This window comes from Anas acuta, chromosome 2 (genome assembly GCF_963932015.1).
Source record: "Anas acuta chromosome 2, bAnaAcu1.1, whole genome shotgun sequence".
Lineage (NCBI taxonomy): Eukaryota > Metazoa > Chordata > Aves > Anseriformes > Anatidae > Anas > Anas acuta.
Window position 1 is genome coordinate 19,622,790 of NC_088980.1, and position 27,660 is coordinate 19,650,449.

General features: G+C 42.9%; 1 protein-coding gene and 1 long non-coding RNA gene across 10 annotated transcripts in view; one reads left to right on the top strand and one right to left on the bottom strand.

Annotated features, from left to right (window-relative positions):
* The window catches only part of MLLT10 (MLLT10 histone lysine methyltransferase DOT1L cofactor), a 126,649-nt gene extending 98,989 nt beyond the window's left edge, over window positions 1-27,660 (bottom strand). For 5 of the 9 annotated variants that reach the window (XM_068673766.1, XM_068673765.1, XM_068673764.1 and 2 more), the window contains exons 1-3: window positions 18,619-18,829; window positions 17,915-18,083; window positions 14,160-14,239 (exon numbers count right to left, since the gene is read on the bottom strand). In XM_068673766.1, the coding sequence (XP_068529867.1) occupies window positions 14,160-14,239; window positions 17,915-18,083; window positions 18,619-18,801 (432 nt within the window). In that variant the 5' untranslated portion in view covers window positions 18,802-18,829. Of the gene's footprint in view, window positions 1-14,159; window positions 14,240-17,914; window positions 18,084-18,182; window positions 18,440-18,618; window positions 18,830-27,641 lie in introns of those variants that run through there. The other 4 variants (XM_068673768.1, XM_068673770.1, XM_068673767.1 and 1 more) reach the window with 4 other exon arrangements.
* Window positions 984-3,236, top strand: LOC137852244 (uncharacterized). The gene is made up of 2 exons (XR_011093745.1): window positions 984-2,195; window positions 2,306-3,236. It is a non-coding gene; the product is annotated as an uncharacterized lncRNA (long non-coding RNA).

Sequence of the window (27,660 nt, forward strand, 5' to 3'; positions counted from 1 at the left end):
TCTCTCCTGGGATCTCCCTGTTCACCAAGATGGTCAATCACTGTGCCATGGATGTAATTAGTACAAGTGCACACTCTACAGCTGGCTTCGCAGTCCCTGCTGACTCTCACTTATTCTGACAAAGTAAAAATAATTTTGCTTTCTGTTTCATGAAAAGGAGGTCAAAAGTTGACTCATCCCTGAAATTCCCAAAGACTGCATATGCCTTGAAAGATGCAGCTTGACATCCTATTCTTCTGACACATACCAGGATGACAACAGCACAATCTTTCTGCTACAGCTGCTTCTATCAACTTCCTAATATCCAGTTCATCTCTAAATGTCCCAGAGCAGCGTGAATCAATTCCAAATCAGTTCAGAGATGACAGAAACGGAACAGGTTTGATACACATTCAACTGGTCTAAATGACATGCAAAGGATCACTGCTACACAAGAACCTACACCCAGACATCGTTACAGCCTTTAAGTATTCCTTAATCAGAGACAACTCCAAGCACACCAATCTAACAAGTTTTTTAAGAAACTGAGGAACAGTCAGCTCTTCAGATGCAAACTTAATATCGCATCCTTCAAACGGAGAGGGACATCAGGCATCAGTACAGATCTCTGTGCTCCCTGAGCAGCACAAGTCTCCATTATCAGCCAACTGGCAAGCCAGCAGGTAAGGGAGCCTATGATGCTCTAAGTCCCTCCGAAACAGACTGCCCCAACTTACTGGAGGAATGAGAAATCCCATTCCTGAAACTCATACAGATGAGGAATACCTTCAGGACTACCTACTCCCCTTAACCTGTAAGGAAACTGGTGTTAGCAGCAAAGAGGCTTTCATGAAGGGAAGAACAGAAAAGCTTGTGAATTATTTTTGCTGAATACATTTGTACAGACATATGCACAGGAGAAAAAGAGAATCTTCACAATTCCTGCTTTTTGTCTCTTGCTTCGTTCATCATCTCCTCACACTGACCTGCTAAAATGATGAGCAATTTATTACAAGGCAGTATTAAGTCTACACTGAAATTTAGAGGTCGAAGTGTTTGAAAATTTCTGAACCATTTTGTCACTGCCTGCAGACTCAGAGCACTATACCAGTACTTTTTCAAGTCAAGACTTTTTATCCAAGCCAGGACTCTCTTGCAAACTGCAATGAACTATCACTTCATTTTAAACAACACCTTACACAGCCAGTACTCGGCTGTATCTTCACACTTCAGCTTTCCAAACACTGAATGCAAGCAGCTGAGAGACACTTGGTAACAGGTTAAATTTAATGAATTCCCCATACACTGGATCAGATTCTCAGCCTGGTGTATGTGACAGTGCCCGTGCTGTAGTCTGTTCCCACCCCGGAGCTGTGAGCTGGCAGCTTAAGGGCAGTGAGCTGCAATGATGTATCTAGCACAGAGACAGGGAAACTTAACACAGCCTTGCCCCACCTCTGCACGCCTGTGGAAGTTTGTCATACATTTTCACTAGTGGCAAAACCAGTCGAGGAGGTTCTCATCTCCTTCGCTTCGCCACTCCCTCATTAATTTCTCCTTCCACCACCCCCACAGCTGCTAACCCAACCATCTGTAAGGCTGCCACTTAAACCAGCGCAACGGAGTGAAGCAACCCATTGCTCTTTAACACTTTTAATCCAGGTCCTCTCTCTGACGGAGTTCACAACCCAACCCAACAATCAGCTATGCTGGCAAAACTGAAGGCAAGGAGCTGCAGCATTCATGAGTAAGGAACAAATGGCTTGAGCAAACTTCACTGCAGAATGAAAACTTAGAAATAATCCCAGGCCACCACGTGAGAAGGAACTGAACCAACCCTTTATGTGTAAGAGCCGAGCCTGCTCCCTTCAGTCTCTTCAGAGCTCAGTTTCAAGCTGATTTATTTTTGTCTCCTATCCCCATAGGGCTCAGGTCCATTAGGCCTCCCCTCATTACTCCTGCACAGCCCCAGCTGCACGGAGAAGATTTAAGATAGGAGACAGAAAACTGAATTGGAGGAGGGAGCTTTGGCAACAGAAGGAAACTCAAGCGTTGGGAGCTCTGCAGAGCATCCTCTCACAGGCACGGAGCTGTGTGCCTGCTTTCTGGGAGCTGGAGACCCCTGCAGAGATACCTGCAACTGAAGACAGGCAGCACCTCAAGTGCTGTGAATCTTGGCTGCGTCCTGCAGCAGAGTAATGTCATCTTAATCTAAGGTACCACAGTGACCCTTGGCCCTTTTCCCTCTGGGTTATGAATCTAACTCATTCCCCGCCTACACACACTCAGCTCCTGCTACCTGTTCTGCTCTCCCTGTTTTCAATAGGCACCACGCAGTAAAGCCAGCAGTTTTGCCACGTGGCCGTGATGTGCCTCAACCCTGCCTATTTGAGACAAGAAACTAAGGTCGCAGACGATTTTTGCATTATATTTGAACTAACGTTTTATTACTAGCTCTAAAAATCTGACAGCAATGTACCACTTTAGAGAAGTGATTCATTTCAGCTGAGAATTTGTAAAGTGACAAAAAAAAAACCTCATGTATTTTCAAAATGTTCTTACAAAAGACTCCGCAGGAGAAAAGAAACGAAAAGCATCCACATAGATGTACCCCACAAGTCCAGTTCCTTGTAATTCCTTATTTGAACATCCAAGCAGCGCCTCCTTCTCCCAGTTAATTTATGGACAAACCTTAGCATTTACGTGAACAACAGCTGAACGTCTCTGCTAAATGCCATACCCCATATAACTCACACAGGGGAACAAAGCTTCTATCTCCGCACCAGTTGAACAAAGGGTTCTGTAGGGTTGGGGGAATGATCTGTAATATTCACATGCAGACGATGCCTGGGCTCTCTTCTCCAGCTGTAGGCCATAAGTCTTAGCCATGGCAGAGGATTTGGAGATTTATTGTGTAAGCATTCAAAAACGTTCTGTGAAACTACTGAATAAACTCGGGGGAAGGGAGGGACGACACCATACATAAAATGAACATGGCATGTTTGTGCCCAGCAAGAGCAGGGCAAACTCCTGACTGATCAACTACTTGGATAAACAATGTCAGGTGAGACAGTGCACGTGTAAATACCAAAAGGCTGACTGTGATCCAAGGGAATAACCACATCCTTTGCCGTGTGGAAGGGCTCTAATCCTGGAGCATGGAAGGGCACGAGCACGTGATGAGCACATGTGGTGCTGTAGGCACAGACAAATGAATTAAATCTGAGGGAGAAGAGTGGAAAAAATTCCAATATTGGCTCTCAAAATGTAACGTGGACATCTCATTTCTGCAAGGCTTTGGTAGAACAGCCTAAGTTCACGGATAAAGCTTCTGTCCAAGCATAACTCAGGCAAACTCACAGCAGGAATCGCTTGGGACTGCGAGGTCTCCTGTAGAGGAGTAAAGTGAAACCAGTCTCCAAGATCTGTATCTGGAACTGTCTGACAGTGCAACTGTCACAACTCACTTCAGAACCACATAAATAGCAAGTTCATTGAGCGAGAGAAGCCCAGCCCTGTAACCTTAGCACCCAGATGAACCGGGGCTGTCTGGGTCTGAAGAAAAACCCACTGACTCCTGTGGGGTTCAGTCTCAGAAGTCACCCAGCAGAAACCTTAAGTGCTGACAATCAAGGAAGGCCCATGGAGAAGGGGAACAATTTTTTTTGTCCATTGTTAAAAAAGTAAAAATAATCCAGAAAAAATAACACAGTAAAATAAAAAGAGTAAAGAATTAAGGCATCCACTAAAGACTGAAAGAGCAAAATAAGACAAGCAAAGCAAGAGTTAAATAAACTCATCTTCCTACACCGAGTTACAATATACATTACAATTTGGCTCTACCACATCAGGGCCCCAAATTTTCTCCCCATTTTAGATAAATGCACCTTTTCGTTTTAACCAGGATTAACAACTAACTAAACCAGCAGTAGATATTACACAAGTCTAATTACTGGATTATTGGCCTTTCTTATTAAGCCCTTTTGGTTAATCTATCTGCACTGATTTTTCAATTAGAAAATGAGAAAAGACAGCGAAACTGATTTAATCCAACAGCCCAGATTATTCATGCTGAAATGAAGAGAAAGAGACGCTTATGTAGTAGGTAAAGTAGGTAAATAAGAACAAGACCATACAAGCAGGAGGGAAGACAAGAAGAGTCTTAGGAATATAACCTTGTTCTCCCCTCGGGGTTCTCTACATTTGGAGCAAGTTTCGTAATTTGGAGAGATCCATTTTAGACTGCACCTTGTCATAAGGAAACAGAACCTGAAAAATCCTTACACAAGCTCTTAGCGAGCTGTGACCCGAGTTGGGCCAATGGAGCCATTCCCCTGCGCAGTGACTGTCCAGCCAAGCCAAGTCCTGCAGGCCTGACTCCTGTGTTACAGTGATGCAATGAATAGGGTGTCTCAATGTGACCTGTTAACCCAAATAACCCAAAAACATCTACAGCAGCTCAAACAGACCACGGTTCCTAGCTGCTCGCTGAGAAACGAGGCTGCAGTTCCAGCTGACTTTAATTCAGCCTCACTGGAAGCTAACATAATTGCTGACTGCTGCCAAAAGAAGATCACTGGCCATCTCCTGCTGTGTACTTTCTACTGCCTCCCTTGCTCTGGGAAGAGCAATCATTTGACCATATGGAAATCCTGATCGGCAAGCTAAAAATAAAATACTCCTCCCTTCTCTCCCCCCCCACCCAGTTTTCAGCCAGACCACTTCTCTGAGCCATCCCTCCATATGGCCGTATGGGCACCTCCACCAGATAAAGGACCTATCAGGAACACCAAGAGGGAGCAGGACAGGAACGCAGCCACCCCGTAGTAATACGGATACATTTCTTAGGCTATCATTTTTAACCTGACAATCAGACATTCCAAGTTTTGGAACAGGCATCAGCCATGTGTGTAGACTGCTTACAAGCCTATCTTCCATCCCAAATGGCACTGTACCCAGCACGACAGCTAAGTTTCCAGGATAGTTTTCATCCCTAGGATGTTTTGATGACAGAATTACTGTTTTACAGTGCTTGACAATGACAAACAAGATTTAACTGAAAGGAAACCTCTTAAAGATACTCCACCACATGACCCTTAAAGTTACAACACAACGTCTTATGAAATACACTGCTAAACAGCATTACACCAAATTAGTATCACAGTTCTTGAAATCTTGCCTTTAATCACATCAATCCTTTCCTTGACAGAAGTTAAAACTTGACATACAAACCATTTTATTCTGCCACTCCTGTTAATCATTACCCAGCTGACTTTAAGTCCGTTTGCTTTTGATGCAAGTTTTAGTTCGTGTTTTTAGTGAAAACAGACCCTGCACACACAAACTCGGAACTTTCTTTAACTTAGCCTAGGAGACAGCTGCCAGGCAGAAATCATTTTTATGCTTTACTTCTGAATCTGCTTCAAAATACGTCTATTTTAAATCACTGGGTATTCCCACCTGTATCTAACTGCACTAACTCAGGACATTCCCCCAAACCACGGGGATGGACTTAGAAAGGTAAACCAAAGCAGCCCATACCGAAGTTAATTTCTAATCAGGGGCTTCCTCACTGGCAGCTCCTGATGCTCTCAGCAACCTCAGCATCCCACTTATCAGTAGCTGTGGGGGCCTTCAGCACAGCTGATGGTGTCCAGGTACTCATCCCCCAAGTTCTGCGGTGCAGCTTCACCTAACACCAGTAGTCCATCCCATTTTGTGTCACCCCATGGGTGTTAGAAGGAGAAAACACAGAAGTCACCTCTGATGCTCTTTATCACACGTAAGAGGATCTTTCCCAATCCTATAGGCTTTGAATATGCTAGATAGTATTAGACACTGCTACTTCAGATAATAGAAAGCATCTTCATACAAGTTAAAAAACTGGTTTAGAAGGGTAAAGACATCCATATGGGTAGTCCCTGCAGTTAATGTTTTGATGCTGGCAGATGTATGCCCATTGCTGTCCAAAATTTTAAAATTCTGAAAAAAAAAGGTTATCTAGAAAACATCTCTGGATACAAAGTTGATGATAAATCATGCCTAAAGTTTGAGACTTGCCAATGCTGCTAAAAGTAACCCTACCCACATGTAACTGAAGTTGAATTCCTTCATTCCATTTTTTGATGAAAAATTATCTTCTAAGCCAGAAACATTCTTCCTCTCTTTTTCCTTCTCCCCTAAATGGTATGAAATTAGTATCCCTTCCTCTCCAAACAAAGGAGGAAACCTTATGTTTTCTCATCTTCCTTTTATGCTTTTACTTCTACATCCCTCCTCTTCCTAATGTTTTGGCCCATTTCTTTGACAGGAAAAAAAATGCATTGAAATGAAAACACCGAAAAAAGAAAAAAAAAGTTTGGGGTTACTTTTAGTGACTAGGTTGTTAGATTCAGGCAGACATGGGACTGAACAGCCAACGTAAACACGGCTTCCTCTATATACAGACAAAATACTCTGAAACGACTTGCATAAAAATATAATCATTGAACGACAGACAACGACAAAAAATTGCAGAGTGGGGCATACCAATATACTGGAAATTTAGATCTTGGCATATATTCTATCAACAGATGAGAATTCACAGGCGGTTCATACAAAAACAGACCCAGCAACAGGATGTACACCAGACTGACCATGTCTACATCTGCTGGCAATAACTTACCCCAGCCCTCAGAACCCAGTGACATTTCATTTTTCCATTCACCTCCTCAAACTATCTCGTGTGAAGCAGAACTGATACTGCCAACATGGAAAGCCAAGCCAGAGAACATCAACCTTGCGGCCCTTGAAATCTCCAGAAAACCCCTCGAAACTCATGAGAAATCCCAGGTGCTACTGAAATCACTGAACCTTCAACTCACACCAAACTGAGGCTACCTGTTCACACCAAACCCTTCTACTCTGATATTTTACTAATACTTTCTTTGATGATTTTCCCTTAAAACCAGCGAGATACTTTCAAACCTCCCATTAGAGTTTAATTCTGATTTTTCAAGCCCTTGCCTATTATTACTTACCGAAGTCAATTTCCATTTTCACTTGTTCAATACAACAAAAAGGATTAATTATACATAACTTCTTTTCTAAAAGCTGCTGGAATATAGAGCCCAGCCAATACTGCTATCGAGATAACAGATAGCCTACAGTGTTATCTACATAACACACAATATCTATAATATCCGTGTAAAGTATCTGACTGCTATGTTATCAAATCCACATTTCCTTATTTATCAGTTCCTAAACTATAGCTTGCTAGCAAGATACCTTATCAATAGCCTCAACTTGCAGCATTTCAGAATTATGACCTTATTCATAAATACACCAAATGCTCACCTTGCGTATTTTGATCCAAATGGACAGCTTGCAACAAGTATCTGTGGTTAGCTACTTGCTGACTTTTGCTACGCAATTTTTCCAAACAAGAAACCCCAAAAAAAGCAAACTACTGAAGTTGCAGTGTTTCTAACCTAAGATTTATGCTAGGCTCCAGTGCTTACAAGCCACAGCAAAGAACCAACAGGAATCAGAAGATGTTCTGCCACTATAGGGAGAGCATTCCCGAATCCCCAACCGGCTGACACCACTAATAGAGCAAACGAACGCGTGCTGTCAGTACTTCTCTTCCAAAGTGCTATGTTCTGCAACTTGACAACTTAAGAAATTAAGTCATCTCCCTCTTCAAATAATCATTTCTTGATGCTGACAAATTTGCCAAATCTCTGCCCCATCTCTATTCAGTCATCTGTCCCAGGAGGAGATAACTTTTTTTCTTTAAGCAGGCAGTTGACAGGTAAAAGAAAAACAGAGTGACTACCTGAAGCATTTTGGGCTTTATACCTGGATAAATTACAGAGACTCGACCTAGTTCTCTTTATCAAGGCATCAGCTAAAGATATATGCAGATTCAGTTAGCTCTGTCAAAAACATCTAGTACAGGCAATAAATTTACAGAATATGACAAGAAGATTAGAGGCACTCAACATGCAAATCAGCATTCTTCCCAGGCCATCCAGGCAGTACGTACTGCAGGGGACATGCAGGCACACTTTCACTCAGCACACGTAAGCTAACGAGAAGAGAGGTGGTAACACGCAGAGCAATCCAACAGCCGTGATGACACGCAGCTCCAACCTCCCAAGTGCAAAGCCATGAACTTCCCACTACAGATTTAAGACCAGCAAGTCCTGACACATTACAGGAATCCAACTATAAGCACACACACAATTTAGAATTAACTACTTATCTTAAATAGGAAGTGTCAGAAAGCCAGGTGAGAGACCCATCATGTTTGGCTGGATTTCCAACCAGTCACCCCAAGCTAAAAAGCACCCCAACTAAACCAAGAGCTGAAGGACAGAGTATGAGACGGTTTGCTTGAGTGTTCTCCTGAAATACAAAACAGCTGTAATACCGTGTAATACTGCCTTCACACTATACTTTTTTTTTTTTAAGCCTGAACAACCACATTTAGCAAAACGTACATACAAATTATTACAGAAGTAAGGTGTTCATTTTGGTAAACACGGGTAAACATTTGGTACAACTAACCAAAGCCCCCCCCCAAAAAAAAAGCAGACTTTCTCTTTCAAATAAGTTGATGAACTTAGCTATTTAGTAACCAGGTAGCAAGTATGAATAGAAGCAGAGAAAAATGGAGCAGGAGAACAGCAGCACAAACAGAAATCCCTGTAATATTCTCGTTTCTACATGTGCAGCACGCAATACAGTGCACGAGGTTCAGTGCACCAGTTACAGCGGGAGGTGCACAAAACCTGCAGTCCATTTCTGTACCACCTTCTGCCACCTGTACTACCAGCTGCTGACCAGCTACTGCATGACCCCAAGCAATTCGCTCATTCTTTGAGTCACAGTGCAGCGAAGTTCAAGGTCTACCATCATTACTTACAGGAAAATCATCTGAACGTGAAAAATGATTTTCTCCTACTCAGGAAATGCAAAGCAAACAGCAGTCACTGGTCTACCAGACGAAAAACACACATCTCTCAGTCCACAGGATTTCAGACTGGAAGCAGAAGTTTCACATGATATGCCTACGTATCTTCAGACAGACCTTTTATTCCAGTTAGCCAGCTATGAACAAACAGTCACTGCCTTCTAGACTGCACAGCTATTCATGAAAGACAAGGCAGGGCTATTTTTCTTCTTTTGGGGTGGCAGGAAGGAAGGGGAAGCATGGGGATATCATTAATAAGTAGCAGTTTCCCGTAATTATAAAAAAAATCTCCTGGCAATTTGTATTTTAGAGTCACTTCTCTTATTTAGAAGATTACTATTCTACTGTTGTGTAGAAATAAAATTATTTCAAATAAATCTATTTAATACAAATAAATGTATTTTTAAATATTTTTTTCTAAAGCAACTTTTCTACTACTACAGTACTCTTGAAAGCTATTTTAATAATGTTCTTATAAAAGATGTCCTCTAAAGAAAATTATGGACACATACGTATTCATTTCAGAATTTCTCTAAGAATTATTTCAAGGGGTATCTTCAAAGAGAACACAGAGTAAATTAATCCTGAAACGGGCTATTTGGCCAATATTTGAAAGTAAAGGAAAAAGAAAGAAGGAAGTTATTACCATCCATTTTCTTCTTCCAAAATTTAGTTCCCCTCTATTGAGACCACATTTACCAATGTGCATTCTAGTTTTCAGATAGAGTGTTTTTTTCACAACAAGACTGACTCGAAGTGCAGACACAAGAGATCCCATTCCCTTGGAGGCAACCTGTTGAGCCAGAGCTATCAGAGCTCTGATCACAAGCCTATTTACAAATCCAAAGTCTGCATTCCTATTTCCTCCTCCTTTGCCTCTTCCTGCCTAGACAAAATGCACGCAATACTGCAAGCATGGTTATTTTATATTATATAAACACTGGGGGAAGTGGGGCTAAACTATGGATACATCATACAGCTCTTATACGAGCAGTTCTTCAATAACAAACTTGTGGACGCATGTGATGAAAACTTTTTTAAAAAATAAGGGGGGATCTGGAGAGGAGAACTACAACCATTGTTGTATTACAGATTTACAAAAAATTATTCTCAAGCATTCCAACTGCAGATCATCTGTGTAGCAGATGCAGGCACAGCTCAGGTCTGGCAGGATTTAGTAGCAGAAACCTATGACTACAGCAGCACAACATACCTGGACTGGCTTTGGAAGTAACCAGTATAGCTGTGTCTCCCCAGCTTAGACTCCTTAATTATTAAAGATGGTATGACCTACACTGGCTCTGCACGCAGCCTTTCTGTCTCTGCACCAAATTTTAAGAAATACACATGTGAGTGCAGGGACTCCAGTAACCCTGAACGCATCTGAGCTCCAGATGAGCAATACTCAAACGTGGCCAGCTCTGCAGGGAGTCACAGCTCCCACAACACATTCCCAGGACCAAAATCCAGGTGGCTTATTAGGCCGGCTGTAGTGTCACGCAACGTGAGGATTCAGCTCTAGGCCAGTACTGCACTCAACTTCACAAGACATCAAAAAAGAACACAGAGATGCCAAGTGGAAAAAACAGCATCTTTACCAAGTCTGAGCAATTTCTACCAACCAACTCCAACCTTTCTTCCAGAGCCAATGCCATGCTCGTAATATGCATATTCCAGTGAGCCAGACCAACATCACGTTAATTCACATGCAATGCCGTAAGCAATCTGACCTCCCACGTACCAGCTGAGCTGTGCTTGAGGTGGTACTGACCTTCAGACTTTTGCAGAAGTTTTACTGAGATCTCTTTGTCCCTCTGGTTCACGTTGGATTCACAAGGATCCTTGCAGCTAATAAGCCTGACCAGACAGAAACTAACTGCGAGCGTCAGATGTCTCTGTGCTGCCTGGTATCTCCATCACATGGATTGCTCCAGCTCCCTCATGACAAGCATGAGGAAGAGTAGCTCGTAGTAAAACAAACGCACTGTCTAGTTATAGCCCACTAAATACTATAATTAAATGATTCTTAGAAGATCATCAAAAAATGCTTTACTCAAATCAGGATGACGGGGGAAAAAAGGTTTTCTGAACAACAGCGGTGCTACAATTCCTAAACTTAGCTTCCTTAGGATACTGAATAGCAGTACTGTCAGGTCTAAGCAACATTCACACCACTTTCAACTTCCCAAGCCAGGACCCAAAGCCTGTAATGTATCATTTCATACATACACATCCTCACATGGACCCTAATATTATTTTTTCCTACATCAACACTGATTTTTTGATTCAGAAGTTCAGGTACATCTGAAAACATCAAAAGGCCCCCACTATGCAGTGTTGTAACAACTACTGCTGACAGCAGCAGAGCTCAGTGCTGTTGCCCACCCATTTTGAAGAGATTCATGTTCCATACTCACCATGAAACATCCAAGATAAACTAGTTAACTTTGGGAAAATTAAGATTTTTTAAGCGAGAATTAAAAAACAAACGAACAAACCTATACAGCAGTTTAAGAAAATGCATATTGGGATTACATCCTTCTATTTGTTATGCACTACATATGCAGGACTATGATTTATAAGCCAAATAATTACTAGATACCGCAAAGCACCCATTAACCAACCAATTCATGCTTACCAAACTCACAGTTTCTCTCACACGCACAAAAATATGACCCCACTAGAGGTATGACACAGTCTGGCTTGTCAGGCACAGAACTATGATCTCCAACTAGTAGCTGACCATTCAAAACCCATGCTGGCTACCTCACTACCAAAACTGCAGAAGTCAATCAGCCAGGAGGTTTGCACAGGCTGCAGATCAGGGCTGTGTGCACCAGCTTAGCAGCAGGACACCAAGGAAAGCGAACAGGGCAGACAGCAGCGTGGAACAAATGAAAGTATCTGGGAGGCTGACTTCTGATCTGCTGTTACATGAAGTTCTCCGGTGATCCACCTACTTAGGTCACAGGCTCCTGACCTAGCCTGTTTCATTCAGTGACTAAAGCAAGGCTAACTTTAGTGCAAGCATCTAACCTTTGTCTCTCATCCAATGGGACTTACGTGCCCAGTCACAGCAGTTTAAAACAAACTAGCTAACAAAAACATTCTGAGCACATCAACATGGGAAAATACACTTCGAATGCAAGACTTTGCAGGTCTTTTTGAAGATTAAAAGTAAGTTGAAGCATGTGCATGTTCAAAGTGATGTAGTTAATTTAATTCTGGTTTTGTTTCTAGGCAAAAATGCCACCAGAAAAACTAAGCTTCAGCCTCCTGTACTGACGGTTGGATTGACGGGTTGCTTGTCTAAGTGTGGTACAACTTCTGCTTGTGATAAACTGATTACAATAAAGTTCCAGCTTTCCCACTGGGATCAGATCTTCAGTTCAGTTTCTGTATGTTAAGGGCTTCTTCAAGACACCTCAGAGACAGCTACCACATTTGTAACTCACTGACACGCATGCAGTTGTTAAGACTTCAGCTACTATCAATCTGTTCTACCTCACATGGTCATTTAAGAACCACCCAAGCCTATCCTGGATTACAAATGGAAGGAAAAACTTCTTTAAAAAACAAATCAGTCATCAAGTTCTTGAACTATACCATAAATAGATATCTTAATAGGTGGAACCAAGAACAGAATACACTGGGCAGAGAATTCAGTTAAGTTGATCACTATTCTTCACTAATTTTGGGAAGCAGTGTAACACCTGTCAAAGCTATTTTCTTTGGTAAACTCAATAAATTATCAGAAATGCAGTGATACACTGTTTATTTTAGAAGGCAGTGCAGTTCTCCTTCATAACTTGTGTGAGGAGAAGCCAGGAACAGCTATATCCTAAATCCCGATGAGAATTCCCTATCACAAACCAGAAAAATGCTCCTTCCGCATCTTTTTTCTTCTACAATTTTTCCTTTGTTGTCAAACTATATATATATATATATATATATATATATATATATATATATATATCTCAAATTCAGCAACATTAAAAATCCTTCCTCTTTATCATCAACACGATATTATCAATTTATCATCAATCTCTACGTTGTTTATGATCTTCCCAGGAAAAGAAAGAAGCAGCCTTTCCTTAGAAAGTGCTTTTGATTTTCTGTTGACAAATACTTGGAGAGCACATTGACTCCAATTTGCTCTTACTCCCAACAACAGATCTGCTCTGGAAGGAGTAAAAAAAAGCTAGGTTTCTAGGGCATCATGAAAATATAAACCATGAGTTTGGAAAAAGTAAAGGAACGAGAGAGATCCTTCAGTCCTGTGCCAAAAATTCACAACCCGGGAGGTCATCCTACAATTTTTAAAGTACTTTATATTAGAAATGGAAATAAGTGTAGCAAAAAGTTCATGTAAACATGCTGCCAGTCACTGATATAACTCAAAATTTGGTGTTACGCTCTTCATTTGTCTATAGGTATGAAAGTTAAAAATAATTTACACTGCCCCAAGATGCTGCACCATCTTCTTTTCTAATTTTTATATGAAAATTTTGTTTCCAGAGGTAAAACAACAGCTTAGTCTTTCTAAAGAAACTCATTTCATCTTTTGCTGGAAGACAAAAAAAAAAAAAAACAACAGCAAAAAAGAGTAATAGTGACGAGTATGATTCTCTTTTTCTAAAAATGCCTGATATCATGCAGCTTGGGCTTATAAAATACAAGCATGAATAGAACTGCATGTAATCAAGAAAAAAGTGGGGTTTCTTTTGCTCAGAAGGATTATCTGAATCCCCGTTACTTACCATAAATAAATAAGCAAATAGGAAAACAGGAAGAAAATGTTTCTTGGATTAGAAGTATCAGATGACAACGGCCAATTCAAAGTAAGCATTAGATTCTGCAATTAAGAACACCCCTATCGATTAAGTGTTCCTAGACTGAATCTTTCAATTAGCAACCTACAGTTGTTGTAAAAGAAAACTGGACAAGAGTTCTATTTCCTCCCCGTGTCTAATTCTAAAAGTATTAAACAGACAAAAATACGCAGAACCCACACCATAGGTAAAAACATCTTTGAAACAGTTGTTTGAAGAAAAATATGTCAGAATACTTCGATAAATAGTTCCACTCAAAAAAGGTCTTTTTGAATAGCACCTAGATGGAATTATGACAGGAAACTAAGCTGTTTTCTACTGTTACTGAGATACTTGGGCAAACATCCACACAGTCATTATAACCAGCATTACTTAAAAAACAAAGCACATACCACTCTGGCTGCTCTTTCCTGAGATTCACACTTTCTGCAAAACCAAGGTCCAGTGGGTACTTGAACAATTCCATAGCAAGCTGTTTTGAACAAGATACAATATTTCAGCACATGTAAGCAGCACTACAGTACAACTAATACTAAGCTTTTTTGTAACATTCATATTAATAGCTCTCACATCAATTAAGTCAAATTCACATCTATGTATCACATGTGAAATCCTACCATGATGGTACTAGAAATAAAGTACAACCTTCCACTTCAATTTATGCAAAATATTAGTTATGATTAAATAATAAAAATATTAGGTTGGTTGAAGAGTAATATAATCATTCAAAAGCAGTAATGTTTTATATGAATATGTTTTGCTATTTATTTACCTGCAAAACAGGTAAAACGCTTTACAGCAACAAACACCAGCTATTTGTAGTAAAGTTTTGTGTGTGATTTTTTTTTTTAACAGAAAACTAAAAGCAACTAACACATTCATATTTGTCATAATACATTCATTCATCTGCTTAGTTACAATCAAGTTTTCATACTCATATTTAAGTAGGGAATCCATAATAAACTTAACTAAGATAAAAAGATGGGGGGTTTTGCCCTGAAAATTCACATGAAGCTTTAAATAAAAACTAAACTCAGCATCATGACTAACACTGATTATATACAACTAGGCTACAGCATTAACCCTTGGGAGAGAGATTTTTTTGAGATATGCAAATTTCTCTGCAAGACTATCATCAATGTCTTCACAGTACATAAAAACAGGAGTTTGATAAGAAATTCAACAGAGTTTATCAACTTGGCAATACTGTTTATCTTTGAAACACAATTTTAAACTTTAAGAACGGCTGATGGAGTAAAAAACTTTTAGATTTGCTCACAGCACTTGTCTTCTTATACCCTCATGGGTTTAATGACTAATAACAATTAACAAAGCCAGAGATTTTCCTCAAAAATTATCCTGAATTTGTCATTATGTTTTTAGTATCTCAATTACCTATGAACACGTTTTATTTATTTTAATTTAAAAATTGGTTAAGGTGTGTAACTAAAAAAAGGACAGATCTAGTAAGTTAATAGTTCGGAGAAAATCTGAGGCTATATTAGTATCTTCTAGTAGATATCCCAAAATATTGTCCGTTTTGTGCCAGCCTATACCAAAAAAAGAAAAGAAAGGAAGAACAAGCAATGCAGTAGTAGTATATAAAACATCTGGCCAATGCACCTTTCCTTCTACAAGGCAACATCAATTAAATTATTTCCTATTATATGCATACATGTAGTCATATTAAGAGCAGTTGTCAGATTTTCAAATACGTTATCCAAGTACTGACAGACCAAACCATCTTGATAACCCCTTTCCACTGTACAATAAAGTTCTTTAACATGAGAGAAAACATCTTGTTTTAGTTGCGTTTCTATTAGCAACAGATGGGAAAGGGGGAATTCTGAATTCCTCCAGAAATTAAGTGGGAGACTTTAAACGTGCAATCACACATTTAAATTACCAGAAGACAGGGCAGAATAAGAAACTAATTTCAGAATGCGACTCAGAGACAGAGCTGGCAATCAGATCCAAAGGCAACACAAGTTGGGCAAAGACCAAGGCTGAGGTACTCTTTTATCTGCAAATGGAACAGAGACTACCTAGAGCCTAAAAAAACACCCACCAAAGGTTTGTGCTCTGATATCATTTACTGAGTTCCATGTCTTCCTTTGGTTTAATACTTGTACTACTACGCAAAGCTTCTTTAAACACATTAAGGAACGTTGTACTTCACAACTTGCCAATGACTTAATGCTGGAAAAAGCTGTTCCTCTGAACTAACTGAAAATAATAAATAAAAAGAAAAATCAGATCCGAAAGTCTTGTGGAGAATACTTACACCTGAATTTCAAAGGAGGACTACCAGCTTTAATCTTGACAATAACTACTTTGAATACAGAAGGGCTATAACAAGAAAATTTAGAGTGAACGAGTTCCTTCTAACATCTTCAGTGACACGTCGAATTCAAGATGTAAAACATTACCGACACAGTAAGACAAAACACACAGTTTTCCTTCTCTTAAGGCCTCTACAACAGCATCTGGATTTAGAAGCAGTACTTTGCACACTTCCATATTCAAATTCAGATTTGGACCTGAACTTACAGAAGTGCAATATTCTTGTATCCAGCTTGTTTAATTCCCTCCCTATGTAAGGAATACTTCCCAAAACAGACTTTTTGTGCTACCCCTATTTCAGGTCCACGAGTATGCAAGCACCCAACTGCTATCATTAAATTTGTTCACTTAAACAATTAGCGAGGCTCTAGATGCAAAGGAAGATGCCGAGAATAATATAAAAATAGCAGGTGGCTCAGGTATGACTTCTAGAAGTGTTCATGGTTTAGTGTTCTTTTCCATGATCCTAGGGTTCCACAAAAGCAGAGTTAACTTACTGGTTAACTTTATTCAGCCCTTAAGACAACACCATACTAATTCAAAACCAGGCTAATTTCACAGATCCTCTCAGCTCCTCTCTGCCTTAACTCCAGCATCACCAATAACTGAATAATGCACATCTCCTTAAATTATTAGTACTTCTTGGTCTACAAACGAGCATATCCATGTAAAAACCATCTGCCATGTCATGTTCACCAAAACTTACACTGTAAGACCAAGTATGAGAGAGACATTAATAGGATTTTCACATGCACTAGCCATTCATACTAATAAACTGGATTTTGGATTTTACCTTTCCTCCATCTAGGAGTCTAAGAACCAACCACGGAGTTCAAATGACTGCTTGGGAGTTGACACAGAGAAGCTACCATTTTATTCCTTGTTTCTGCTACGCATAAAGCAAAAGTCATCGCAACTTCCTTTCTCACAATGTAAGCAGCAGAATCCAGTCCCTCCCTCTGTTCTCTAAAGAAGGGTCAACCCACTGACAGAAACAAAACAATCACACATACAGGGAACATGCCAGCTCTTGAGCTGAGCTGGAAACCAACCAACCAGGCTCTACTAATCCAAACAAATCCTGCATCAGCCCTTTCGGAGCGGCACCCTCCTCCTGCAGAACCACAACAGGAAGTCTCCTCATCTGCCAGGCACCAGCAGCCAAATGACATTCAAGGAAAGGCAGGCAGGGGAAGCGAGCACATGACAGCTAAGTCCTCTCTACACGCTGCTGCCTCCCGGCCCTACACCCTCCTCACCTATCGGCTGCCCCTCGAGTAGTTTTTTTTTTAACTTGGAAAAGGCAGGGAGGGCAGGAACTGAGCGCAGGAAGAAAGAAATACAGCAAGAGCTGCCAGAACGGAGATTAGCGAGAAGTCATGTGAAAAAGGAAAGGAGTTTCCTGAAGTCTTTGGACTGCCGTAGCTGGGGTTGTTAACAGGGTGCACAGGAGGAAGCACAATAAACATAGAAGAGGTAAAAGAGGAGGAAGAGGGGGAAAAATGGAAGGCCTGCTCTTCCTTTCTAGTAGTCATAACACAGGAAGTCACGGTGTAGGACGTCTCCCATGGGGGAAGAGCCAGGCAGGCTGGAGGGCCACGGGATGACAGCCTGGGTTAGCCCAGGGAGCACGCGGCCCTGGAGGGGGCCAAACGGGCTCCGTGGGTGACAAGAGGGACCTGGGGGGCGTAAAGGGAGGCGAAGGAAGGGGAAAGGGAGGGATGGGGGGGAACTAGGCCCAAGGGGAGCGGGCTGGGAGCCTGAGGAAGGAGCGGGGCTGGGGGCAGCCGCCCCGCGCACTCACCTTGATGCACTGCGACATTGCAGCCGTGCCCGTCGCAGTAGACGAGCGGGTTCTCGGCCCAGCCCCTCTCGTCGGAGCACACGCAGCACCCGCCGATCATCTCCTTCATGCTACTGGAGAACTCGCCCTCCAGCGACACGGGCAGCAGCAGGGGCTCGCTGGACACCATCTGCGGGGCCAACACAGCGCCGTCAGCCCCCCCGCACACGCGCTTCGTCCCCAAACCCTCAAAAAAAAAATAATAATAATAAAAAACAAACAAACAAACCCCCCTCAGCCGCTCAACCGCCGCCGCCGCCTCCCCGGCGGGCGCGCGGGGCCCATGCCCGCCGCCTCACGGCCTCCGCTCGCCCCCGGCCGGGCTGCGTCAGGCGGGCGGGCGGCGAGGGGCAGCCCTGAGGCGGCGGCGGCGGCGCGCAGCGGAGCGGGCGGGCGGGCAGGGCCGCGGCGCAGGCGCAGTGCGGAGCCCTGCGGGGAAGGCCCGGGCCTGCGGGGCCTCCTCCCGGCCGAGCGATGGCTGCGGGGCCGCCCGCAGCACGGCCGCGCTCCCCACCCCCCCCCCCCCCGCTCCTCCCCGCTGAGCGCCGCGCACACGGCGGGGCCCGCCCGGCCACCTGATGGCCCGGCCCGGCACGGCACGGCCCGCCCGTGTCCCCCACAGCCCTCCCCGCCCGCCCCGGCTCGGCTCGGCTCAGTCCACCCACCTCGGCGTGCTGCCACTCGGCGTCCCCCCCCGGGCGAGCCATGGCGGCGGCGCCGGGCCGGGCCCCGCAAGCCCTCGGCGCGGCTCGGGACGGCCCGCGCGGAGCCGCCCGCCCTGCCCTGCCGAGCCCGGGCCTGTTGCTGCCCCCCTCCCCGCCGTGTGGGCTGGGGGAGGTGGCAGACATGCGCCCCGCTCCCACCCGCGATGTCACTCTGCTCATGCCCCCTTCAGGAGGACTGGAGGACTCGCCCCCATTCCCGCCCTCCCCTCTCCTCTCCTCCGCCGCAGCCGGCAGAAATCGTGGTTGTGTTTTTTTCTTTTTTTTTTTCTCTTTTTTTTTTCTTCTTTTTTTACTATCTTGTTTATTTTCCCCCCGACGTGGCTCACGCCTCCCCGCTGCCAACTTTTATTGTCCTGTTTATGTCCCCTCGGCGGGCCTCGCCGCTGCCCCGCTCCCCCTCCTCCTCCTCTGCCCTCCCTCGCCTCAGCCGGTGCCGCTCCGCTCCCTTCCCCTCCGACAGCCCGATAACTAAATCCTGCGGTGCTAATTGCACCTTCCTGCTCCCAAAATCAGCCTGCGTGGGTGCAGCCACGCGTGGCCGCCCCGGCAGCGACAGCGAGGGGTTAGGGCAGGGGGCGAGCGGGGAGGCCGCAGGCACACACAAAAGCCACCAGCTCCCAGCCCTGCTCCCACGCGGGGGGGGATTTCGGGTGTGTTTTGGGGTGGGTGGGTTGGTTATTCATTCAGTTTACATAAAATAATTCCAATTCTGTTGTCTCTTTTAATTAAAGAAAACAAAAATTAAACCTGGCAGAGCCGGGGTGGTCAGCAGGGAGGAAAATCTCAAGCCAATCTCTCATTTCAATTCGCCATTGTGAGCAGGTACGCCTATAGCAGAAGGAACTAATTGTGGCGATTGGTAGGGGCACGGAGAAATGAAATGCAGCCTTGCAAAATTCTGCTCACTCACTTGCCCCGGGGCCAGTATTTTATTTATTTATTTATTTATTTTATTTATTTATTTAGTGTTGGGCGAGGAAGATGCAAGTGATTTATCTTACCATGCTAAAAGGCAGACGAGCAGCATTTGCACGTGGTCTGTACATTTGTGGTGGTGATTTTGCAAGGCCGACATAGTTGACGCAGTATCTGTGCAAATCACTGCTGAATTATGTACGTTCCTGGACGTGTGGCTACCTAGACCTCTGTATATACACGCAGGGCTAGTTGTATTTTCTACAGTGTTAACTAATAAAACATCTGCACTTGCGTACAGGAGTACGAAGAAAAACTATGCGTAAGGGAGAGGTGGGATGTGCACAACTCTCTACCCTCTAGAGACATCTTAGTCTGCAAGTTTGTATGCAGGGTATCTTAGGTCAAGCTCTTTTCTCTTCTTGAAAGTTTTGAGTGAAATTATATAGCTAGGAGAAGAATGGAGGGCAAGGGAAAAAGGAATGAGGGAGGTAGCTTCCTATATGAAGGGCCCAACCAAATACGTGAATAACAGCCATTTCAGACACATTCTACACATTTCTCTGTAAATGTGTTTTTCTAATATCTCTGGCAGTTTAGAAATTTTTAAGGCACATGTAAAAAAAAAATAAAAATAGGGGTGGATTGGAACTTAGTATGTTTCAGTTTGTATAAAATAATTCAGATATTGCTCTCAAAACAACCCTACCCCACACTAGAATGTTCTATCTCAACAGTGAAGAATACAAATTTGAACATAAACTACTTATGTGACAAAACATACTTACAACACTATTTTTATTACTTTTAAAGCTTGTTAAGAATACCCTGAAAATTGCAGGTGCAAGTAATTACTTTGTAAGGAAATAAAGCAATATCCTAGTGTTTTAAAAAACGCAAATTATTTGGAGCTGATAGATACAGTGTCCCAGCCCTTCTTCATTCTTGTCAAGAAAATGACATCTAATTTAAAAAGCATTCTCAATGATTCTGTTAACCCTGACAAGAAAAAAAAAAAATCATGGTACAGCAGCAAATCTGTCCTTTATTTCCCTGACAGGTAAATTAAAATAAATATCCTTTTAAAATGAAAATATATTAAGTATATTTTAATTTGTTGGATAAATTTATACATATAGTAAGCTTGTATTATAACAAACAATTGTAATTTTTTTTTTCACAGCTTTTTTTTTTTTAATTCATTGAGAAGGTCTTCCTGCAATATCTTCTTTGAAAAGCAACTAGTACGATTCCCAGGTCTTTTTTTTTTTTCTTCATGTTAGCAATTCTGAATCTCAATTTTAAGTTTTATAAAGAAACATCACCAAGGAAAAAAATTAATCACTTTGCAACAACTTGATTAAAGCCGCACCGAGGCAACAAGAACATATTCATGATAAACCTACTGTGTGGTTTTCAAATAAAAATACTCTAATCTCACACCATGTAACACCAGCTCAGTAGTGAAGATCCTGAAATTTTGCTTTGGTCAAAATTCAGTCAAGCCTAATACATTCAATTATTTAATAAAACATTTTTTTTTGTATTTTTTTATGGATTTATGTTTAATTATTTCAATACAAAGAATGTGCATGGACTGAAAGAAACTCCATGACTACCACCTTATGGTACTGTGTAATATTTGATGGAAAAATTTAGATAACCTCTTGATAGTTCTGTAAAACAATCATTTAGAGGAGACCTTTGAAATGCAAAATAGGAAAAGAACTGCATTACCACTAAATAAATACTGCAAACGCTAAGCCTGTAACAGCTATGGAATCAGAACATAAAATCTTGTAGCATATATGTTCTTATGATTGTAGTATTTAATAAGCATTGACATGACACAGAAGGCCAATTTTCTTTTTGAAAAAAAGAAGCCTGTCCTTCTTATAGTGATATATAAGAGATTAAAATAATTAGAGAGGAATATAATTCAGTGAGTAAGAATGAATAATTTCATTGTTAATCTAAATGCAAGGAGAAAATCCAATTGTCTTAAAAGAAATCTACAAAACCTAGGAGCAAAACAAGTTTGATTATAAAAAACATGCAACAAGATTATATGAATTCATATTTTTAGATAACTTTTCCAAGTAGGATGAATGCATGAGTGAGTGAAAATTACACTGTCCAAATGCAAATAGTTTTAAAGAGTTTAAGGGATTCCTGAAGAAAATATTAACATACTTTACTGCATAGCACTTTAGCTTCATTAGCAAAAATAAAGAGGTATTCACCTTAAATTTTTACTACCAACTGATCAGTTCCACCAATAATGCTAAGATTGAAATACTTGCTTTAAATTCCACTATTTTTTATCTGTAATGTGCAAAATCACTGTAAGTTTGGTGAATAAAACAAAGCACTGAACAAGAAAAAGTCTTTCATTTACAAATCCACATTATCAGTTGGGTATAATCATCAGAGGAGTCTTCCAGGAATAACAACAACAGCGAAAAGCACAGATTTTACAAAAAAAGCATGCTATATTAGAAAACATGCACTGACATTGGAGTTGGAATTGCAGAGTGAGAAAACTTGCTTCTTTACAGCAAGTTCTTTAAAGCAATTTTCTCACAGCCATTTTTACTTCTTTTTCAGTTTGGGTCTTTGTTGAGAAAGCTTTGATCTTTACCTATGAGCGAAAGGATACATGCTGCACAGCTAAACATGCAACTGAGGCCGGGCAAATTGCAGTAACTGAGCAATTCTCAATATGTAGAATAATATATCTCCTGTTTATCTATTTAAAATAGATTGATGTTGGTCTGCCTTTTGTTTCTCTGGGTTTAAATCATTAACAGTCTTCACTGAAATACATTCTAATCGTGGGCATTTGCTTCATTCCTGGGAAGGCAGTAGCAAAATGGTCACTTTACACAAAATAGAATGCGACTCTTGTGTGTTGACCTTTGCACATAGTGTGTTTTAAATGACAGTCCGCCTTGGATCTAACAAATTATTTCTATCCATGTTCAATTTTGAAGGATATAGCACGTCTACAGAACCCATATTAAAAATGTTAATGCATCTTTCCAGGCTTACTCTTAAATTATACTAAGTAAAGTTTTCTTTTCCCTTCTAGTCTTTAATATAATGGCCAAATCTGTATTTAATACTTATCCAAGTGCAATTTACTGAATAATTAAAATGTTTTTAACATTTAAGACGCAGTCACTTCTTCACTGGGAGTTTGCGTGTTATATATTTACACGCTATGCAAGTACAGGTAGTAGCATCAAAGGTCACGTCAGTGCATCTCCTGGACACCATGCCTCTTCATATGTTGTGCTCTTTTCTTTTGTGCGAACATAATTACAAATTTTGTAATTCCTTAGAGTGCAAAGAAAGGGGGAAGTAATTTCACCAACTATTGTATTCATTTTCTTGTTTTTAATTGTATTATCACCTTTGGAGACTTTGGTAAATTCCACTTAACTAGCAGCAATGGATAAAATTGGTGGTTTTCAAGTACTGCTTCTGTTACTAATGTTGGCATTTAAATGTTAATTTCAGACTGAGGTTTACAGTAAACACGAAACAAGGGATTTTCTTTGAATGAACAATCTCAAACCAAAATTCTAAATAAGGGATCCTAGCACGGGATATCTTTAAGCACAGTGATTATTTCCTTTTAAAAGACTTAACATTCCCTAAGTGATAGAAGTTAAAAGATTTAAATGTGACAGTTAATTTATAATTCTCTACATTAAAAAGGCATTTAAATGTTAACCACATTTTTATGTGAGTCAAGTCAAAGTAATGATAATTACAGTATGATACAAAAGAACCTGAAATAAACTTCTAGCAAACCATATTGAATATTAATGTTTTATTAAGCCCTGAAAAGCTGGGTTAGTAAACTCTGGAATTTAGATTATATCCGCCTTCAACATAACATAAGGCTCTTCTTTAAAGAATAATTCATTTCAAAGTTTGGATTTTATGAGGTATGTATTAATTCATTGGATTTTTATTAAATACATTTACATCGCATCATACCAAAACCAAGCCTCAGATTACTTTTCTTGCATAGGCGTACCTCCGTGTAGGATTTGCTAAATTAACATTCCATATAAATTAATAGCCTTTTTTCGTGTTCGTTGTGTTATGATCAGCAGTGTGATACTGTATCGTGTCACAGGTCACATTTATTTGATTTCAATTCAGGAATCGTATCTGTACTACACAATAAATACGAGAAACGACATGCTGAATTTCCCATCAAATACCTTAAAGACAGACCTATTTTAGATGGATTTGTATAAACAAAACACATATAACTAATATAGGCGTGGGAAAGGAAAAGCTGGTTTGTTATATGCTAAAGCAAATTGGAGTAAATCAACCGCATCCGTGGGCTGTATAAGCAATCCTACTCTGCTTTTCCCAGTACCATTTGGACACAACAATGTTACTTTTTTATTTAAAGTGTTTTCTTCTCAACAAGGGGCCACCACTTCCCAATCTCAAAAACACGCCCCAGAATATGTTAATTAATTGTATTGTGTCTCTGAAAGAAAGAGGTTGCCAAATGCAATAAAAAAAAAAAAAGTCTTTCGATCAGTGAGCTCTGTTCCCACTGCTAGTTACCATCTGATTTCAATTCCCCACATATATACATACATACGTTTCTTCTACCATTTTGACCATTAAAAACTCTCGAAGAGCGAAAGTCTAACTTGACCACATAGGGTGTATCTGGGAAGCTTAACATTCCTGGCGAATTAAGCGCGCAAGCCTCGGATCACTTTTTGTCAATCTTACTATGGTAGTTCAGAGTCGGGAATGTGGGTAATTTTTATATCGTGGTACTTCCCAATTAAAAGTAACAACAATGCTCCTTTGTGAAAAAAAAAATATATATCTAATATACGAAACACGTCAACGCATTCCACACAAAAACAAAATAAAGAGCAATGAATAACGGCAACAAACGGTCTCTCCCTATTTTTTTAATCTTCCTTTTCAATAAAATAGTTTTCCAGTAGTAATATATTGTTTCAGGAAATACAACAGCATTAAATGTCTTTTTGAAGGACGCTTTCGAAATTTGCAATTACCTTTTGAAAATTGCCAGGCAGCAAGTAAGAGTAAATGCATCTCCGGAATACTCAAGCAGGAGAAGCAAACCAAAAAAATCTTTTCCTTTTTTTTTTTTTTTTTTCCTTCGATTTTAAAGTTAATGCCTTGAGATATTACCAGAGCGGTGCTTTCCTATTAACTATTTCTTGTATCTTCGGCTTTCGAGTAACATAGCTGCTTTTTACCATCCGAACTGAATCGGGCTTTTATTTGGAGGAATCCCACAAAAGACTGCAAGTTTACAAAGAGTGAAAGAGAAGTCCCAAACTGTATTATCTGAAACAATGACTGCAAGCATGCAACTTCCCAAGTGTGTGCGTGGGGGGAAAGTCACTTGAGAATTATTTTCAGCTAGGTGCTATCTGTAAACATCATCCATTAACTTCTTTTACTTGTTACTCACAGAATACGTAAAATGGTAATTTTTTTTGGTGATACGTTTAGAAAAAAATAGCTAGACATCAATCCTAACCTTTGCAAATCAATTCTCACAAACTCTGAAATAACTTGCTAAAAATAAGCACGGTTCTCCTAGAAAGGATTTTCTTTAAAAAAAAAAAAAGTTCTCTAGAAATCCTTTCGTCATCAAACACAAGCCCCTATCCGTTTTAATTTAAGCTTCAAGAAACAACGTGCAAAGACACATTTTTTTTCCCCTTAGAAGATCAAGGGCACTTGTTGGAAATTTTCTTGAAAATGGAGTTAGTCGGCTCTTCTCTAGGTTAACACAGGAGAAACTGCAGGTCTGAGTGGCACACCGAAACAGTTTGACTTGCAATTATTTTTTAGGAAAAAAAAAAAAAAGACACAAACACTTTTCCTATAAAACAATTTTTTAAAACCGACATACAGCAATCACTTGGAAAAAAAAATAAAATAAAAATCCAGACTTCACGGTGTTTAAATGAATCGGATTAATCTTCACTTTTATAAACAGACCATTAAGACGAGTTCCTTCCCAACTTGGGCTACATTGACTACTCCAAATCCTGCGTCTCGGAGCTGTTCCTCTCCATTCCTGCGAGGCGTCCCGCTCGCCTACATCCATCCACCCGGGCGCAGATCCTCCTCCACGCCCGGCTCCGGTGTCACAGGCGAGTCCCAGCCCCGCAGCAGCTCCTCGTTCACCCTTTTTCTGCCTGGAAAACCCCCGGAGCGGCTGCCTCGGGGTGTGTGTGTGGAAGGGGGGCACAGGGCCGGGAGCTCCCCGCTCCTTGCAGCAGGCAGCGGCCTGCCCACAATGGGGCTGGGGGCCCGCAGCACCTCCCCGCCCTGCTTCCCCCGGAGCCCCTCTCTCAGCACCCCCCCCCCCCAGGCGTTACTCACCCTCCACACTCTCCCTCCCGCAGCTCCCTATGCTGCAGAGGGGTGATGGTGGTGGTGTGGTGTGTGTGTGTGGGGGGGTGACCGGGCTGGCCCGCATCCAGCAGCTCCGCCGAGCCTATCCCGGGCTCCGGGGCAGCCCGAGGGCCTCCTGCTCGCCGCCCTGACCCCACCACCGCCACCACCGCCGGTCCCAGCCCCAGCCCCAGCCCCGGCCGCCCGCATGCCGTGAGCACTACCAGCAGGAGAGGAGGAAGCACTACAGACGCCGCCGCCACCGCCGCACCTGGGCGCTGCAGTGCTCGCCTCCTCCCTTCAGGGGACGGTGCTGCACACACAAAAGGCCGCGCAGCAGCATTGTTCTCCTCCCTGACCCCCGCGGGCCGGCAGAGGGGAGAGGAAGCGCCGGGGACGGTCCCCAGCACCCCCCCCCCCCCCCACCTCAGGGGGGTCCCCCCGCCGCCATTTCCTTCCCTCAGCCGGGGGGGGGGGGGGGGGGGGAGACGGGAAAGAAGGAAAAAAATAAAAAACACGCACACACAGAGGCACCGCCACGGCGTCTCGATTTAAATAATTGCATAATATTAGGATTTAACTCATAAATGTTTACACCCGCGTGATTTGATTAGCGTCACGTCTCATTTCCCGAAAGCCGCTGACGAGAGGTGCGGTATAACGGGAGCGCGCCCGCGACGTTCAACAGGCGGAGACTCCCCGCACCCCCACACACCCCTTCCAGGGGCCTCCTCAGCCACGGTTCCCCCCTCCCCAAAAAAAAAAAACTCCGGGGCCCCGAGGCGCGGCCGCCCCCGCCGCCCCTCAGCGCCGCGGCTCCCGGGCGGGCGCTGAGAACCGGGAGGGGGGGGGGGGAAGGGGGCGGGCACCGGAGGCTCGAGCGCGGCACGAGCGCGGCCGGCGCGGGGAATTGTGGGTAGGAGAGCGGCCCGGGGGGGGGGAGGGGGAGGGGTGAGGGGTCAGCGCCCGCCGGGCCCCGCGCCAAGGGCGGGCGGCGCCTCCGCGGGGCGGGCGGCACCCGGCGGCGGGCGGCAACCCGCGATCGGCCCCGGGACGATGGGGAGAGGGGTGATGGGGCTCGAAGGGGCTGCCCCGGAGGAGAAATGCGTGGAGGGGACCGGGCACGGCGCGGTGTGGCGCGGTTCTGCCCGGCCGCCCTTTGTGGCGGTGCGCGCCTCCCCGCCCCCACCCGCTCCGCGCCGCGATTTATGGCGTTCGCCAAGAAATCGCCAATTTCCACACGGTCCCGGCCTCCCCCTTCCCGGCAGCCGGGGAGCGTGTGGCGGCGGAGAAACACCTCGAAACACCACAAAAACACCTCAAAACACGTCAAAAACACCTCAAAGCCATCCCCAAAACACCTCAAAACACCTCAAAAGCACCCCAAAACACCCAAAAAGACGTCCAAACCACCTCGGAACCACCCCAAAACACGTCAAAAGCACCCCACGAAGCACCCACCCGGGCCCCATCCGCTGTGCCCGGTGCCCGTTCCCTCGCCTCGTCCCCCCGGCGCCCCGAGGCCGAGCTCCGCCGGGCCCGGGGGGGAGAAGGGCCCGGTGCCGGCCGCCTTTGTTACCGCACGGTGGGGCGAGGCGAGGCGAGGCCGAGCCGCTTACCTCCGTGCCTTGCCGGCTG